At 43.1% G+C, this 16,884-nt stretch overlaps 6 protein-coding genes across 6 annotated transcripts; 3 read left to right on the top strand and 3 right to left on the bottom strand.

Annotated features, from left to right (window-relative positions):
• Nucleotides 1–2,760: 2,760 nt before the first annotated feature.
• EAE98_005587 (uncharacterized protein) lies at nt 2,761–3,117 on the top strand (the record flags this gene model as incomplete). Its single annotated transcript, XM_038953209.1, has 1 exon — nt 2,761–3,117. The coding sequence occupies one exon, from the start codon at nt 2,761–2,763 to the stop codon at nt 3,115–3,117; it is 357 nt and encodes a 118-aa protein (XP_038810310.1).
• Nucleotides 3,118–4,378: 1,261 nt separating this feature from the next.
• Nucleotides 4,379–6,734, bottom strand: EAE98_005586 (uncharacterized protein; the record flags this gene model as incomplete). Its single annotated transcript, XM_038953208.1, has 4 exons — nt 4,379–5,368; nt 5,414–5,623; nt 5,673–6,469; nt 6,521–6,734. The coding sequence occupies 4 exons, from the start codon at nt 6,732–6,734 to the stop codon at nt 4,379–4,381; spliced, it is 2,211 nt and encodes a 736-aa protein (XP_038810309.1).
• A 2,180-nt stretch (nt 6,735–8,914) lies between these two features.
• On the top strand, nt 8,915–11,090 carry EAE98_005585 (uncharacterized protein; the record flags this gene model as incomplete). The annotated part of the gene is made up of 6 exons (XM_038953207.1): nt 8,915–8,962; nt 9,032–9,051; nt 9,106–9,323; nt 9,422–9,612; nt 9,665–9,776; nt 9,823–11,090. 6 exons carry the CDS (start codon nt 8,915–8,917, stop codon nt 11,088–11,090), a joined length of 1,857 nt encoding a protein of 618 aa, XP_038810308.1.
• Nucleotides 11,091–11,455: 365 nt separating this feature from the next.
• Nucleotides 11,456–12,559, bottom strand: EAE98_005584 (uncharacterized protein; the record flags this gene model as incomplete). The annotated part of the gene is made up of 1 exon (XM_038953206.1): nt 11,456–12,559. The coding sequence occupies one exon, from the start codon at nt 12,557–12,559 to the stop codon at nt 11,456–11,458; it is 1,104 nt and encodes a 367-aa protein (XP_038810307.1).
• Nucleotides 12,560–12,863: 304 nt separating this feature from the next.
• EAE98_005583 (uncharacterized protein) lies at nt 12,864–13,652 on the top strand (the record flags this gene model as incomplete). The annotated part of the gene is made up of 3 exons (XM_038953205.1): nt 12,864–12,876; nt 13,028–13,230; nt 13,299–13,652. The coding sequence occupies 3 exons, from the start codon at nt 12,864–12,866 to the stop codon at nt 13,650–13,652; spliced, it is 570 nt and encodes a 189-aa protein (XP_038810306.1).
• A 158-nt stretch (nt 13,653–13,810) lies between these two features.
• EAE98_005582 (uncharacterized protein) lies at nt 13,811–15,057 on the bottom strand. Its single transcript, XM_038953204.1, has 4 exons — nt 14,865–15,057; nt 14,582–14,780; nt 14,239–14,526; nt 13,811–14,184 (listed from the first exon to the last, which is right to left on the bottom strand). The coding sequence occupies exons 1-4, from the start codon at nt 14,996–14,998 to the stop codon at nt 13,945–13,947; spliced, it is 861 nt and encodes a 286-aa protein (XP_038810305.1). The 5' UTR covers nt 14,999–15,057; the 3' UTR covers nt 13,811–13,944.
• Nucleotides 15,058–16,884: the final 1,827 nt, after the last annotated feature.

The following is a 16,884-nucleotide window of genomic DNA, read 5'->3' as shown; positions in this document are numbered from 1 at the left end:
TGCCTCATCTATGCAAAGTGCGATAATTTTTCGTCTTCAAATCAAACTCATAACACCGTTCTCCTCGCGTCTACCGATAAAGATCGCGGGGCGTGAGGAGTGGCTCACAGCTTCACTTCCAGAATCAAATCCACAGCAAGTATCTATCATTGAAGGAAGAATGGATTGTCAAAGAAAGAAAGTGTCGTCAGAGATATCATTGTTAAACAGTGTTCCATGCAAGACAAAGCACAAGTTGTTTTTAAGACCATGAACAATGAGAATCTCAAAGCATCAGTGATGATTTAACACGCCTGTGATATATGTGAAGAGCTCGTCAGAACATATGTGTTTGTTGTCCACGATTCTACACCTCTGCACTCAGGTCTACTGTTTTGTATTATAACAGGGATATTTGGTTACCGTTTGATCGTATGAATGTGTTTCATTCTCGTGTCTAACTAGTTCCTTTGTTGGCGCCCTTTGTCCTAAGTATTGCATTGTGAAATTCTGATACGAATATCAGACCACGCATCTGTTCAAACGATTCCTCAACGCTCTTATTCAACTAATGTTATAAACTTTGTGATGTACTATGCTAATGTACGCAGGAAAACTCTGCTGGGGTGAGGAATCCCAATCCAAGTAGCACAGAGCGTCATGTTCGACTATATATACTGATTTTGAGTACCGTTCTACTTGCTGTATTAATCACGAAAAAAAAAATCTTTACCAAGAGTGAAATGAGAGACCAAAATCGCGGTAGAAGCTGTCAATCAGAGGCAACAAGATTCTAGTTCGGCATACTGAAAATGTTGCTATGAAGCTCGAACCCCTATGCTGTTGTGATTGAGACGATGACTGAGGAATAACTAAAGGAGCTATCGGGTTTGAATTGCTCACTCATTATCTTACAAGAATGTATGAATTCCGATGTTCAATATGGTTCAACATGCGAACATTCTTGTCATGAATAGGTATTTGACCGAAAAATCTCCATCATATGAAATAGCCCAACTTAGTAAGTTGATCACGATCTCACTATCCGAGAGAGAGAGCTTGGTATTATCAATCCGCCGAAGCTGGTGGAGGTTGGAAATGCATCTTGCACAAGATACACACGAGTAAAACCTCCCTCAAAGTATCAGCACCAATTGTCACTGAACTCTAGCTTAGGGACAGATATATTACTTATTGCTCTGAATATCTTGGTCCGTTGGATATTCTCGTTACTAATTTCACACTGTGATTTTGGGGTTGATTGAAACATGGCTTCCCTTTGGTTGATAGCAGAAGGGTCGATTTCGAACAAGAGCGAAAGATAAATGTAAGTACCTAAGGCACATAGATGGATAGAAATCATTTTGATAACTATTAAGGTGCTTTTATCGGCATTGGACTAGCATCACATGATCTAGCTAGCTACTCTACTGTAGCATCAGATTTCCTAGAGTCGCACCCAACATAGTCTAACATAATCTCAATTGGTGAGCGCGACACATCTAACCGCACCCATTTGACCTCCGCCCTCATTGATCAAGATTCTAGATTCTAGATTCTAGATTAGATAGTTGATATTGGGCACTAATTTGCCTCACCCGCGCTCCCAATTTAATGAGAGCTGTCACTGATTCCAACCCTTTTCATATTACACTACATCGGACCCCTTTCCCGTCCGTATGTCTTCATCCTCGCTTCCAATAGCAAACCCCACGTGGGGCGGACAAGAACACAAATGCCACCTATTCATGTTCTCGGCCTGTTCCGATTTCGGTCTGGCCCGGAATCCAAGGGACAAGATTATCGAATCGAGGCAGCACAACGAGCCGAATTCTTTAGACAACTGGTTTTTGTGTTCCTTGTTTTCGGAACCTTCAGCTACTCTGTCTGCGGCCCGAGATTTTCTTACACCCGAATGCCATATTCAAAATCCTCACGACTTCATGTTCCACGAATTCTGAGACAAAAAGCAATCAATCTAATCTATTTTTTACTGCCTTGGGTGTGCACGTTCGACAAGTATAAGCCTCAGTATACCTTGCACCGCCCTGAGCGCCCTCTTCCGCTTGTAAGGTTACTTCTATTGCATATCCGCCAATATCCGAGACTAAACTAATGCCGACATGGCATTTAGTATTGGATTTTGCAAATACCGTTCAAAGAAATTGGTGTGAGATTGTACAGACATGGGGAAATGTAATTCTCATGTCGTGATCCTGGGTAGCGAAAATCACACTCAAACAAGCTTAATTTGTCCTATGGGATCAATTGCCGGAGTCGTCAATGATCCTGTACTTATTTCCTTATTTCACCGCCCTTCTTATTGATATCACTATAGGGCGGTGATCTTCAAGGCGGGTAGTATTCGCCCTTTTTCAAAGCCCTAGAAGCGTTGTGTACTCGAGTCGGGTATAGAAAGGGGTATCTTTGCATGTTCTTCGTGTAATTCAAGGAGCTTTTCTGGGATTTGGAAAACACACCCGTTGTATTGGTAGTCGATCACCCGTTCGGTATATCGCAACGAGAAGAGTTTCTTTCTTTTTCTCGTCCTTCATGTGGATTATATCTTTTCATGTATATCTACAGTTCTGTGTATCATTTATATGCGTTCACTGACCACCTCAAACGCGATAATCTACTGCTACTATTTAATCACTCTTTCTTTCTTCATTACTTCGAATCCCCAGTCCCCTCGAAACCTCAGTAACAGCTCTACTTGACTCAACCACAATTTGGACCATCGACCTGACGAAACACAATCCAAAAGACACCTATTCAACAATGTGCACCTCAAGTCAGAAATCCTTTTCCTCAAGATCCTCCAAACAATATCTCTCCACACCATCAGCATCCTCAAAGTCAGACTCGACGTCGTCTTCTACCTCTCAAAGAGTCCAGCATGGCTCAAGTGCCTCACACTCTTCATCTTCATCCGCAATTTCATCCTCATCGCAATCATCCCAACAGGATTCAGCAGAGCACAAGCACCAAGGTGCAGCAATCAAGCGATATGAGAACGAACCCAGAGATTACAAGTCTTGGGTCGTGGAGGAATACGATGCACATCAGCAACAAGCGAGCAATGAGCATTGGAACGAAGTGGAAAGAGATGTCCAAGGTGTAGAGTGGGCGCACTAAGATTTTCTAGGTGCGAAGCAGAGACTGCTGGAGTTATGGAAGGTGGAGTTTCACTGGGATGCACGAGGTTATGATGTGGCGTGGAAAGGAGTCTCAGTACCGTGAACCGGACTCGAGATAGTTTATGCAATGACGGGTTTTACGATTACGATTTTTAAAAGGATATCTGGGAATGGCATTCTTTGTTTCAGATGGAACTTGGCGGGGGATAGAGAAGGCAAGGGGAGAGAGACATGTATACAGATAATTATACGCATACACTATCAGCTCCTGGGCTGATGAGATAGAGGATGAAATGGCCCAAGGCCGCGAGGTATAATACACGAAAGGGAATTCTCCATCTTACAAATCCATTTTTTCGGAACAAACGTTCTTCCATGAATTGCACAAACAATTGATCGTCCCGCGAACTATATAACGCATCTATTCCTCGAGGGTATTCGCCAACAAGGAGCCGGACAAGAGCTTCCAACGATGACCCGTTACAGAGCAGACTGAATTGAATCATTGATTGACCTGCAGACGTACAATGACATTTGCTCCCGACTTGGCACGCAACAAAAAAGTATTTTTCCCATTGGACTTGCTTGCTGTCCTGTCCTGTCCTGTCCTGTATAATTCTATTCTTCTCTGTCTATCATCCTACCTGGCTACCTAGCCCGGTTCCGAATCGTATCACGATGATTCCCGCTCCGCTCTTCATTGTGGAGTTCCACCGCATGCATATATACATCATCAATGCATCCTTTGAAAATCACGTCAACTTTGACGGTATCTTGCATGGTGCAACAAAGATACACGAGTCAACGTGTGAGGGAAAAAGAAATAATTGGTTTGGTTTTTCCCTCGTGGTTCTGTGATGCACGCGGCGAATAATTATGTATACTTGATTTTCAAAAACACTCATACACTGTACAACTGGTACACGACTGAATAGCACGTAGGCTTGAGGCTACACGAGAAAGTTGCATCATCTTTCTTGTGTCTTTTTTTTTTGCAAGCGCGCTATGCGGCGAAAAATCATTTTGGTTTGTGTAATGTTTGGTATGTATGTAACATTTATTTTGTGTTATAAACGAGGGGGGAGAGGGGAGGGGGATGATATCTATGATACCCAATTAAATTCTCAACGCAATCAATGCCGCCATGATGTACGTCGAGACTGCATGCCATAGTTGTACATCGAATTTATCGTTCAACATTGATGCATTCTTACTGTGTTCATGAATCTCTGTGAGTTTCTTTCACCTGTAGCCTGAAATCATCTAGACTTTAGGTTGTATGTCTCCTCTTGCTCGCTTGTGACCAGTCCCGGACTTCCCACCATGGCATCCTCGCCTTTATTTCCTTTCGGGAAGAATATGACATCCCTGACACTCTCTCTTCCTGTCAATACTGCGACCCATCTATCGAAGCCAATGGCAAATCCAGCGTGAGGTGGGCAACCAGCTCTTAATGCTTCAAATAAATGGTCAAAATCTGACATTCTCTCGTTGCTCATTTTTAACACATTTTTCATGATGAATTTTTGAACCTCGGCTGAATGGACACGTTTTGAGCCACCACCGAGTTCGACGCCGTTAAGAACAAGATCATAGTGATCTGCGGTCACTGCGAGAGGGTCAGTGAATAGGAGGTCGATATCAACAGCCGTTTTAGGAGCAGTGAACGGGTGGTGGGTAGAAGAAAACCCTGATGTGCCGCCTTGACCAGGATCGGCTGGGTTGGCAGTGTTGAGAGTAAATAGTGGAAAGTCTGTGACCCAGAGATAATAAAATCCTGGAGTAGGAGCAAGAAGTTGTTCGGAAATTGCGGCTTTGTAGAGTGCGAGCCGGAATTTACCTAGAGTAGTGGAACCGCCCGAGTGAGGAGTATTTGGTCGCGCTTGAAGGATAAGTAGATCTCCTTCATCAAAAGTGGTTGTTGCATCAGGTCCTCGTGGATCATTATTATTGTGCAAAGAAGGTGGAAGAGAAGAGTAAAGTTGTTTCAATGCCTCAGCACCTTCAAATCCAAATGCTTGTAGGCCTTCTAATGGCCTTCTAGGATCGAAAACAAATATTCCGGGAGGACCATCAGGATTTTTTTGGAATGCTTCGGCATCTGCAGAATCCATAAACTTGCGGATGAACTGTTGCACCTTCTTAGAATTGCCATTGAGCCGGAACTTGCAGGCTTCGATTATGGGATTTTCAATCGAAGTCATCATTCCCTTAAGACTTTCTGGAATAATAGAATCCACTCGATGAATCTGTATTCGTTAGCTTTGCTCTAGAAATGGTGACAATTTGTTTACCAAGTCCAGAATTCTGAGATCGGGTTTGTCAGACCCATGCTTTGACATCGCTTCCTCATATGTCACCCTTGGAAACCCTGTTTCAGGCAATTCAATGTTATTGACGACTTCAGGTTGTTCAGATTGGATCTGTCTATGTATGCCCTTTACAAGCTCTTCAACTGTCTGCATGACATATTGGCCATCCGCCCATGACATTTCCATGTCAATCTGTTTGGCATTAGCACTTGTAGACTGTACTAATTCAATGATACAGTACCTGAGTGAATTCTGGCTGCCTATCCGCACGAAGATCTTCATCCCGAAAGCATTTGGCAAATTGGAAATATTTGGTGACGCCACTTGCCATCAAGATTTGTTTGTATTGTTGAGGGCTTTGCGGAAGAGCATATGCATAGCCCGGTTTTCTAGTAGGGACAAGGAATTCTCTGGCACCTTCAGGCGTTGATTTGAATAAGATGGGAGTCTCAATCTCATCAAAGCTCACAGAATATAGATATTTTCTCACTAATTTAGCTAGCTTTGACCGAAACATTAATCTTTCATAAAGATCTGGCTCGAATCGAACCTCTAGATGCCTGGAATCAGGCCCGAATTTCTGGGCAGGTCCAACAACTATGTCTCGGGGAAATGAGTTAATTGCTCTCACATCTTCGGCATGGATGTCAAAATTTGCAAGTAATTGAGACCGTTTCAAAGGAATTGAATCGGAAGCTTCCTCAGTAACCAGTGAGTCGGGCACAACTTCTGCCGTTTTGTCTGGCTTCTTTATTCTGGACTGTAAAATCCCAGTCACAGATACAGCACTGTGCTCTCTGATGTCTTTAAAAGTTTTGAAGGCATCTCCGATCTTCCCTTCTTCGGGGCTATCTTTTAATACAACCTGAATTCCTGGATTTGCTGAAGACCCTCTACTTATTGTAGCAAATATGAGTCCTTTACCCAGCTGCTTCTTATTGCGCAGGAAACCAGTAACAGTGACCTTCTTTCCAATATTCAAGGGTTGCAATTGTTCCCATGGATGTAATGGATCGAGATTGGGCTTTGGCAAAGCGACTTTATAGAGGATATCAGCGATATGCAAAATATTATCAAATCAATGCTTACTGCTATCCTTGTATTCATTCCAAGGCGTGCCATTTGTGTCAATGTTAACTTGTTCTTCTGCTCCATTCAAACGAGAACTGTTACTGGTGAAACTTCTCTGATGAATAGCAAGTAATGAGGGAGAACCGTTTGTGCGAGTCCATGGTGCGGTTTTACGCGCACATAAGATCACATTTCTTAGTAAGTGCCTGCGATAGCACAATACTAAGGTCATGACTTGAAATCAATTTCTTTTGTGTAGAAGTTCATGAATCATCCGATTTGAACTGGAGCACTGTACAGTAATAAGTAGGTACACGGAGATGATAAATATGTCTCGAAGCTCTCTAAGTGTGGTTAGCGTCTCGGCAAATTCCGCTCTCAAGAATTTTTATATTATGTCGCGAACTTTTCCAAATTCTCTTTTTCTCTTCATCCTTCCAAGTTTTAAACATGTAAGACCCCAACATTAACAAAACCAATCCATGCGCAAATGCTAACGTATATTTGATAGATGATGAAAAGCCAGCGTGTATTATTTGAGTACGATTTCTCCTTTTCGAGCCTGCAAACTCTCCCTTCACCGGGCTTCAGTGGTCTGCTTGCGAGAACTGGATGGAAGAGTGAAATAAGCGTTCGACACACCCTCCTTGTTTTAACGGACGCGATAAAGGCATCTCTGAACCCTAAATCTTGGAAGGCTTCATTTTGGATAACTATAACATAATAAAGATGGCAACGGAGTCAATCATTTCAATGGTCATTCTCTGGAGCTCGACTATTATTCTTCTGGTCAAAGACATCCGTGCTAATCTAGACTTTATTTCTTCTTCATTTCATAGTTTTATTTGTTTTTGTTTCGGTATGTATTGGCGATATCAAGAACAAAAGAGCAACCGTTTCAGAATGGAAACCAGAACCAATTCTGAAGCCAATGTTTCTTGTTGGAGCGGGGAAAAAGGGTTTGTGTTTTTTGAAGCATTCTACTGTGGAGTCTTCATCCCAGTGTCGTCCTCGAGAATGTTATCTGTTTATTGTTTCCCTTGTTCGACTTACATAGATAGCTGAAAAATCAATCGTTTTACAAGTTGCCCTTAATTTTATACTTGTGACAATGAAGTGATGTCCATAAATTTCTTATGCGTGTCGAAATACTGGAGAATACCCCGATGCAGTTGTGGCTCATTACTATTCGCCAATCTAGATATCGATATCCTTGGGAAAGTCGTGGTACCTACCCAGTCTCGAGCCAGTGAACTTTGATGACGGCACTTGTATGAAGAAATGGTTGGCTGGAAAAAGAAAATCACGACAATTTGAATTTACAGAAGAGTTCAAGCATCTCCAGTTAGGTTATGCGAGACGATCAGGTACCAAGCTAGGTATGAATGAGTCTCTCGGTATGCAGATACAATTCTAATTCGTATACCTCGTAATTAATATATGAAGGTTTTCTCTTCTCCTTTGTAGTCTCTCACGGTCTCTCAGACTCTTATAAGAAGGTTATCACAGACCATACTCTGTATAGGTACATCAATATAAAAAACTGACGGATGAAGATATCTACCTAGTAACATCTTCGACGAGATACTCACCTAGTCAACTAGATATGTACTGAACTGATACCCGCAGAAGGGTGAGCATCTCGGACAATCGGATTGCTAGCTGCGTCTCTCGTATCCACTCTCATTGCGAACGGTGCTAGATTGGAATGACATGCCATGGAATAACTAATAAATCGGTAATGGTGAGGACCGTGAGGGTGGTATCCAGATGAGAGGGAAATAAAACAAACTTGATTTGACACCAAGTTGATCCTTATAGCTATCTGACTTATTACTATTTACTCTTGTACCGGCACATCCTCCGTCCGCACCTAGTATTCATTCGCATTGGTGCATGATTTGAGACAGAATTCATCATTTGCTCCTCAGTATACTAGGTAGGCTCGTAGGTATCTTCAATCATACCTACCTTCAAGTCCTTTTCCTTTTGCATCCTCTTGCATCTTGTCTAGTCCATCTTGCAAGGGGTCCTTCATTAAATTATATTCCTTGTCATCATTTCGATTAAGCACAATCACGGCACCGCTACGAATGTGTACCTACAATCAAGACTAATTGATCTATTATACACGACAAAGCCGAACGAGTAAAACAAGCACACCCTAACAGACGTCGACTTTCAAAAGTTCACACTCCTTCTTGATATCTACGCAAACTTCTGTGCCACATAAGTCAAACAACAATCACACTCAATACCCCTTTGCTCACGCATACATTCCCGAATACATCCGGTCCTATATAATACAATATCTATTCCCCTTCGATAAGAGCGAAACTCGCCATTTGGGAGTGGAATACTCCCCCCCTGGCTTTATTTGTCGCATTGTAGCCGGCAATACCAATATTTGAGATGTCGAGTTCTTTTGAGAAGTCCGTGAAAGGCGCGACGAAGATCAAGGTATGGCATGTTTGACATTGTCTTCTGTCTCGTGGTTGGAGATCATATACTGAGCATTATTGTGAATAGGCTGCCCCTCCCAAGTCAAAGTATTTGACCCCGATCAAATCCTCCGTCGCATCATTTAATTAATCACTAAACAGATACATCGAGCATATCTTGATAGCTACCCATTCAGGCGAAGCAGGAGTAGCTGAAGTATTCCGAGCGTTACAAAATCGACTTCGCGATTCGACATGGACGGTGGTATTCAAGAGTTTGATCACAGTTCACTTGATGATCAGAGAAGGGTCTCCAGATGTAACACTGGCATATCTTGCGCGTCATAGGAACATGCTAGCAATAAGTAGTTTCACCGATGGTGTGTACCCAGAGAAAACTTCTTTCGCGACTCTCTGTATGATGGCTCAGCCACGACAGGTAATCTCATAGAGGCCGTGCTAACAGAGCATGGCAAAGTGCAAACCCAGGGACGGAATATCCGACATTATACAAACTATTTGACCGAGCGCGCGAGATCATTTCGAGATACCAAATGCGATTTTGTACGTGGTGCAGAGGGAAGACTAGAGAAGTTATCGGTGGAGAAGGGACTGTTGAGAGAAACAGAATCTGTGCAGCATCAGATCACATCATTACTGAAATGCGACGTACGATTGAAGATGCTCAAACTAGGGTGAACTATGCTAAACAACAGTTTAGGTTTTGGATAATGAGCCTGATAATGAGATTACGATTACAGTCTTTCGGATGCTAGTATTGGATCTTCTGGCGTTGTTCCATGTCATAAACCAGGCGATGATCAATATATTAGGTATTTGAGTTTCTCAAGTAGGGAAGATATTAGCTGACAGTTGTAGGCCACTTTTTTGAGATGTCAAAACCCGATGCAGAACGAGCTATGGAGATATACAGAAACTTTACCCGGCAAACGGATTTTGTGGTTTCGTACCTTGGTGTCGCACGTCAATATGAGCATCAAACGCGAGTGGAGGTACCAAAGCTTAAGCACGCACCTGTCAATCTTGGAAAGCAGCTAGAGGATTACTTGATGGATCCGGACTTTGAGGTAAACCGAAGGCAATATCTTGCTGAACAGGAGTCTAGCAAGGGTGGAAAGAGTGGAACCAATGGCTCAAGCAAGCCATTTGCAGTACCTTCTAAGAGTGAAAGCGAAAGCAGGGCCGCGACTGGTCGTTCTTTTCCTGATGCAGGGCAAGCTTCTTCATCGAGCGCCACCACACAACCCCCTAAAGCACCCGCTGCAGATTTGATTGACTTCTTCGATTCCATTGAAACACCACAGCCAATTGCCTCCCAAGTAGCGTTGCAGCAGCAACCTCAATTTAGCAATGACCCTTTTCAAATGCAACAACAACAGCAACTCCAGCAGAATGGATTCATTCAACAACAACCTGGCTTCCAAGATCCCGGACAATTTGCTCAACAGCAAGGCTTCAATGGCGCCTTCAATATGCAACCACAGGTACCAATACAGCAGCAACAGCAGCAACCGCAACCCATGCAACCAAATTTTACGGGTGTTGGATTTGGTGGTTATACTCCTCAGCAACAATTTCAGCCATCGGGTCTCTCACCTATCCCACAAGAGTCAGCTGTAAACTTCCAGCAACAGGGACAGCAACAAATGAATTTACAAACTCCACAACAGACAAATCCTTTCCGACAATCGATGATGACGAATACTACGGGAATGGCTGGACCTTCATTCCCAGCTTCACCTCCCGTCACATCACCAGTCACTAGGCAGTCAACAAATCCTTTTGCCAAGTCAGCATCGCCGCAATCACAACCTTACACACCACCACCTGACCAGCAATTTCAGCAACAGCCAATGGCAGCTCCTCTTAGGTCGATGCAAACAGGCACAAATCCTTTTGCCAAAAATTTATCCATTCAATCAGCTGACCGGCCCCAAACCAGTGGCGCCAGTCTTGCGCCACAGCCTACTGGAAATACAAACCCATTTCGTCAGAGTCAATTTGTCAATACGGCTACTGGTATGGGCTGGCAAAACGCCCAGCAACCGATAGGTGGTGGTTTAGACCATCTTCCAACGGTTCCTGTATTTCCTCGGCCCGGGCAACAGCAAGCTTGGCAGCAGTGATCGAGAAGGTGATTCGTGAAGGAAAGTCCACATATATTTTGGACATCATGGTTCACGCGGACTTTTGTGCTATGATCAACATTTTTTGGTGTTTTAAGGATCATTACAAGCATGGCGTTCTGAGGGTATTGGAATTTGAAGATCGGAGCAATTAAGGGCATTAAAAATGCACGATGTGATATTAAATTGCTTATGCCTACTTAAGAGGTATCTAGCTCCAGGCAACTAATTACAAAGGCCTGTCCTTTGAATGTATAACTATGTCCAGATGATCTCAGACGCCAGTAACCATCCTATTTGTCTCTGAACTCCTTGAACCGTGCAGATCCCATCCCGTCCCTCTGTGTTATACACTAGATATCTTATCAAAACACATCATCTACTTCCATTCTATCCGCCACCTTTAGCTTTATCTTTCCCGTAGATGCTTGTGCGGCTGCTATGGTAGCACCAGCAGGAGAGCTCGATTGAACTCGATCTCGCATCTCATCCTCGATAAATATTTCAAGGCCACTAAAAGCATCGTGCATAGCTCTTCCATAATATTCATGAAGGCTGTAGCCACCAGCCATGTGTTTAGGGTCACGCTTGACACTCTTCTCAACCCACTGGTTCTCGTAATCACCTTGTAATACATATCTCGTGGGCGTAAGAGCGATTCCTCCGAAGGGATCATAGGGTTTCTCTGCTACAGGCGCCACCTTCTTCTTTAGGCCTCTAATCGTAAGGCCCTCCCCATCAGCGCTACCAGTTCCAGCACTGACCGCGGCATCCCTTTCTCCCAAGGTTCTTCTCGCCGAAGTCTTCTTCAAAATAATCTTGTGTGCTTGTTGTGTAATATCAGCTGCATTTCCCTTGCCGGTAGCCAATTGGTCCAAAACCTGCTTGCGACTCTTTTCAACATCAGCCTTCTCCTCTGCCTCTTCTCTCATAGCCGCCAGTCTCCTCTGCTTCGCCATCTCCCTGTCCTCTAATTCCTTCCTCTTCCCCATCTCCACCTCCCTTAACCTCGCATTCTTATTCTCCTCAATGGCTCCGCGGTTCGCTTCTCTAAATCTCCTTAGCTTCTCCTCCGCTTCTTGTTTTACTTTGCCCTTCCCATTCACCAGATCAAAGACCATGCATTCCGTCTCTTCTAAATAATTGTTGTAATCCAACAACGTCTCGAAATCATCTTCGTTGCGATTGAACACTTCGCCTACTCGACGTCGAATGTCACATTCGCGTTCTATTCCGAGATCCTCAAAGAAAGCGGATTTGAATCCTTTTTTTCGTAATGTGCGACCGCAGTGGAGAACGGGACAAGGCGCGGGACCGGAGGTGAAGATGCGGTCCACGCAGGTGGAACACATCTTGTGGTAGCATTCTGGGTTGATGAGGAATTCGAGATCGCGGTTGAGATAACGGTTGGATTTACATATGGGACAGATGTCATCGGATGGATTGGAGATGTCGAGGGGTTTAGGCATTTTCGTGTGCGGTGCTTCGGAGCACTCTGTAATGTTGGGGAGTTATTGAAAGATGATTTGGTTCAGGTTCAATTGTAGATGTAGCTGGATTTGAATGTAAATGAATCGCTGGTGCTTCTGGTGTTCTACGATATGAATAAAGACGAGGCTAAATTGAAGCCTGACATTTCAAATGTGGCGCTCAATGTGGCTTTGTAAGCAAGCCACCTCGGAGCCTTGTCTACCTAGTAGGTAGGTCCTTTTCGATAACTGAACAGTCAGATCAACGATTACAAAACACAAATACTCTACATTATTTGCAAAGATGGCAGACAAAGGTGTGTTTATAACCCAATGCTTACTTCACATATTCATGTATTAGAAAAATTTTGTGGCTATTCGCTCATAACTCGCACTTCCTATACCTGCTTCACCTTAGCTACCCCGCCATTTCCACCCTTCAACATTTCAACTAACCAAAACTTTCAGAGCCAACACCCCAAGAAGAAGCCGCAGCACGCGCAAAGGAAGCAGCAGAGCAAGCCTCTCTCCCCTACAAATGGACCCAAACGATTTCCGATCTGGACATCACCATCGAGATCCCCGGAAACCTCAAAGCTAAAGATCTAATCGTTGATATTAAACGCCAATCACTAAAAGTATCAGTTAAGGGTCAAACTCCTATTATTGACGTATGTGCTCTCTCGACCTAGATCTCCTCTGTTGACCACTCCTCTCCGATTGACATATTGCCATATAGGATGCACTCCCTCACGCTATCCTCCTCGACGACAGTACCTGGACATTGTCTAGTCTTCCCTCTGGTAGCAAAGCTCTCGAAATCCACCTCGATAAAGTAAACAAGATGGAATGGTGGGCACATGTCGTCGTCTCGGCACCAAAGATAGATGTTACCAAAATTACACCTGAGAATAGTAAATTGGGAGATTTAGACGGAGAGACGAGGGGCATGGTAGAGAAGATGATGTGGGAACAGAGAGACAAGGAAGCGAATGGGGGGATCAGCAGCGAGGAGAGGAAAAAGAAAGAGATTTTGGAGAAGTTTCAAAAGGAACATCCGGAGCTCGACTTTTCGAAGGCACAGATGAATTGAGGGGCTCCAATGTTTGAGCAAAAATAAACACAATGGTTGCGTGGAAGAATCAAGGCGAGCAAACCGATGAGCATGCGAAACCTGCTATAGCTGATTGCACTACTTATGAAGATACCTATTTATTGGCGAAATCGAAAGACAAAAGCATGATTTTCTTTTAGGGTCCAAAGTTTGCACACTGACTGGCTTGCCATTCTTTTTTGGTATTGTACACCTCACTCCTATATCACATATTCTATATGCAGTGTCCCAAACATCCTCCAGACATTTGTACTTCGACATAACCACAATCTTATCTCTCTCCTGCCAATCGTCGACTTTGCACTTCGGAGAGCGCTTTGCTCCCACTCAAGAATGCGACTAATCCTACAACGCCTGCAGCGGGTAAAGTCTGGAATAAGTTCCAGCTTGAGTAGTATAAGAAGAAGATTCCTTCCATGGCAATGATTGAGCCATAAAATAGGGCGTGTGAGATTGGTGCGGCGGAGGTGGCTTTCGATAAGTGAGAAAGATTGGCTCCGAGGTAAGCCCACTATTAAGAAAGTGTTAGTACTAGGACCAAGAGATTTAAATGATGATTACGTACAGCACCCAATAGCACTGGAACAGTTGCTAGGACTGCGAGCGCGAATACTAGGGAAAAGATCTTAGGTCCACTCTGAGGATCTGCGCGGAAGATGTGGTTGATCTCAGGCAGTTTTCCGTATCTCAATGGTTTTTCGTAGGCAGGTATTGGCTGGCTGGCATCGAGGGACAGAGCGAGGTCAAAGACGTGGTTGCTGAATGCTTGTGCAGGACCAAAGGATGCAAGAACAAGAGTGGCACGTAAAGGCTTGGAGCTTGTGAGAAGTTGGATTGGAAGATCTTTTTGAGACTTTATATCCATTAGCATGATCCCATCGATTTAGTCAATTGCCTGTAAAACTTACAAAGTCAACCTTTCCCTTGCCAGACTCCTTCACGGAGAACGGGAAAGTAGCTTCGAGTCCAGTATCTTGATCTCTCAACAGTAAGAATGCTTGATGTGGTCGTTTGGCAACACGATCTTCAGTAGCCGTGAGGACGATTTTGAGAGTGTCCGCTGCGCCAAGAGAAACCGCTTTCGCAAGAGGGACATGGTCTGATAGTCTGTGAAGCAATCAATTAGTATGCTTTGTTTTGGAAACCATATATCTTTCAAAAATATATCAACATCGTCCCAAATCCACGTACTTGTCCTTGAAGCCTCCAGCACTCTTTCCGCTCACAGAAACAATAGCTTCATCAAAGCCCCAGGATGAAGCTGCCGTTACAATTCCGGCACCAGCAAGTACCAATGAAGGAATTAGAGAGCGTAAGAAACGCATTTTGATTGAGGAATTCGTTGTTTGTTGGAATTTGGGAATTGAAATTCACGAGGGGAGCTCGGAGCCACGTAAGAGCTCCAATTGAACACATTTCGGGGACATGGCGGATTTACGTGGTACCGAGCCGATGCACGGATACAATATCGGTTACGTGCCCGCTCTACGTCAGCGAAGCAACAAGCGGGAATTAACCACTCTTTACGATAAAGGGACTTTAACAATTCAGACTCTTTGTGGTGTTATATCCAATGTAGATAATTCTAATTGTAAGTATGAAGGAGGTTGAAATACATTCTGATCTTTTTAGATTCGAGTATCTATTTGAAAATGAATTTATGGTTTGTTTGAGTAGGTGATATTGAAAGTGATTACTGTAGTTTCAGCTGCTTCCTCGCTTACTTCGAGGGTCTGTTCAAATGCGTGATGGCATTCTCTATATAAGCGAAAAACAGGCAGAAATTGAGTACTCTTTCAAAGGTATTTTTTAAAAAATTATAAATTCATTTGAAATTAAATATTGAAATTTGAAAAAAGCAAACGAAAATTTGAGTCTTCTTTATATTGAAATTAAGTATTTTTATTATTTAATATTAAAATTAAAAAGAAATCTTAGTTGTTAAAGGTTTTTCGAATAATGATTAATTTCTGCCTGTTTTTTTGCTTATGTAGAGGTATTGTTGATTAAGAGACCTGACCATGAATGCTTATATTGCAATTCCATGTCCATCTGTTCAATAAAAGTATCTGACGTCTATCAGGTTAGGAACATCCGACGAAAATGAAATCAGCTTTAGATGAACCAGCCTCCGAAAAGTCTAAGCCGACATTGTTCTATTCGATCCCCAAGTTCTGGAGGAAACCCTCGGATTCATGGCTGGGGCTTAGATGGAAGCTGGATTCTGAATTGATGCAATATCGGAATAGTCATAGACAGATACACTCTTGCTTATAGCTAAAAGAACGTACAGCGGGTATCATGTCAGACCATTGATTGAAAATATCTTGTGAATTTGAAATATATTCTTTCTGACTTTGTGCTCATTGAATACCCAATGTGGTTTCGATTTCAGAAGGTCAAGAATGATAGCTCGTGGTGAACTATCTGGAGGGCGCGAAAGATATAAAGTTAGTTTCACCAAGGTGAGCTGGAGGTTTGCTCATTGTCTTTCATCAAGTTGACCCACATAAAGAACTAAAGTCAACCAACTGTGAGGCTCGAAATGATCATTGCGTTGTTGTAAGCACGAGATGCCTTTTTCACTTACTATTTTACTTCAAGATGCTGATATTTCTGAGTCCCATACCGCCATTCGACTAACATGCCAAAGAAGCTAACATTTGCTACTGTCAAAGCTGCTAGTCTCGCCTCTTTTGGTATTCTGCTTCTTCAGTTGTAAATGCAAGAGGGATATATGTTCTAGGGCTAATAATTTTGAACGAGACGCTGGAATCTTCCAGAGGTGCAATGAAGGATATGAAGTCAATAGATAGTGCACCTTCTACTCGATCTTCCTATAAACGACGCCAACAGTGAACCTAGAATACAAATTCGAGAGGACTTTCGATTAACATTATGAGCTTATTCCAGACGCACAAGTACTCGAAGCACTTGATATTGAATTACCAGGCTTATGCTTAACAGAATTTTCGGCCTTTAATCATCTAAATTACTCAGCATCGATCAGCATTCCGCACTAACGCAAAGTATCAGAACTTTAGTGATATATCTCTACATGGACTCAATATTTTGACTATCCTCATCCGGTATGTTCAAACAGTTGCCCATATCCTCGAAACGGAACCAATTTAAAACATCAAGAGCTTCGCCTTCATTATTAGCTACGCTTTTGTGTCATATAAGGAGCTCAATTTGGAATCAAGTTCGG

Source organism: Botrytis deweyae (genome assembly GCF_014898535.1).
Source record: "Botrytis deweyae strain B1 chromosome Unknown BDEW_011, whole genome shotgun sequence".
Taxonomy (NCBI): Eukaryota; Fungi; Ascomycota; class Leotiomycetes; order Helotiales; family Sclerotiniaceae; genus Botrytis; species Botrytis deweyae.
This window is presented reverse-complemented; position numbering and strand designations above follow the sequence as displayed.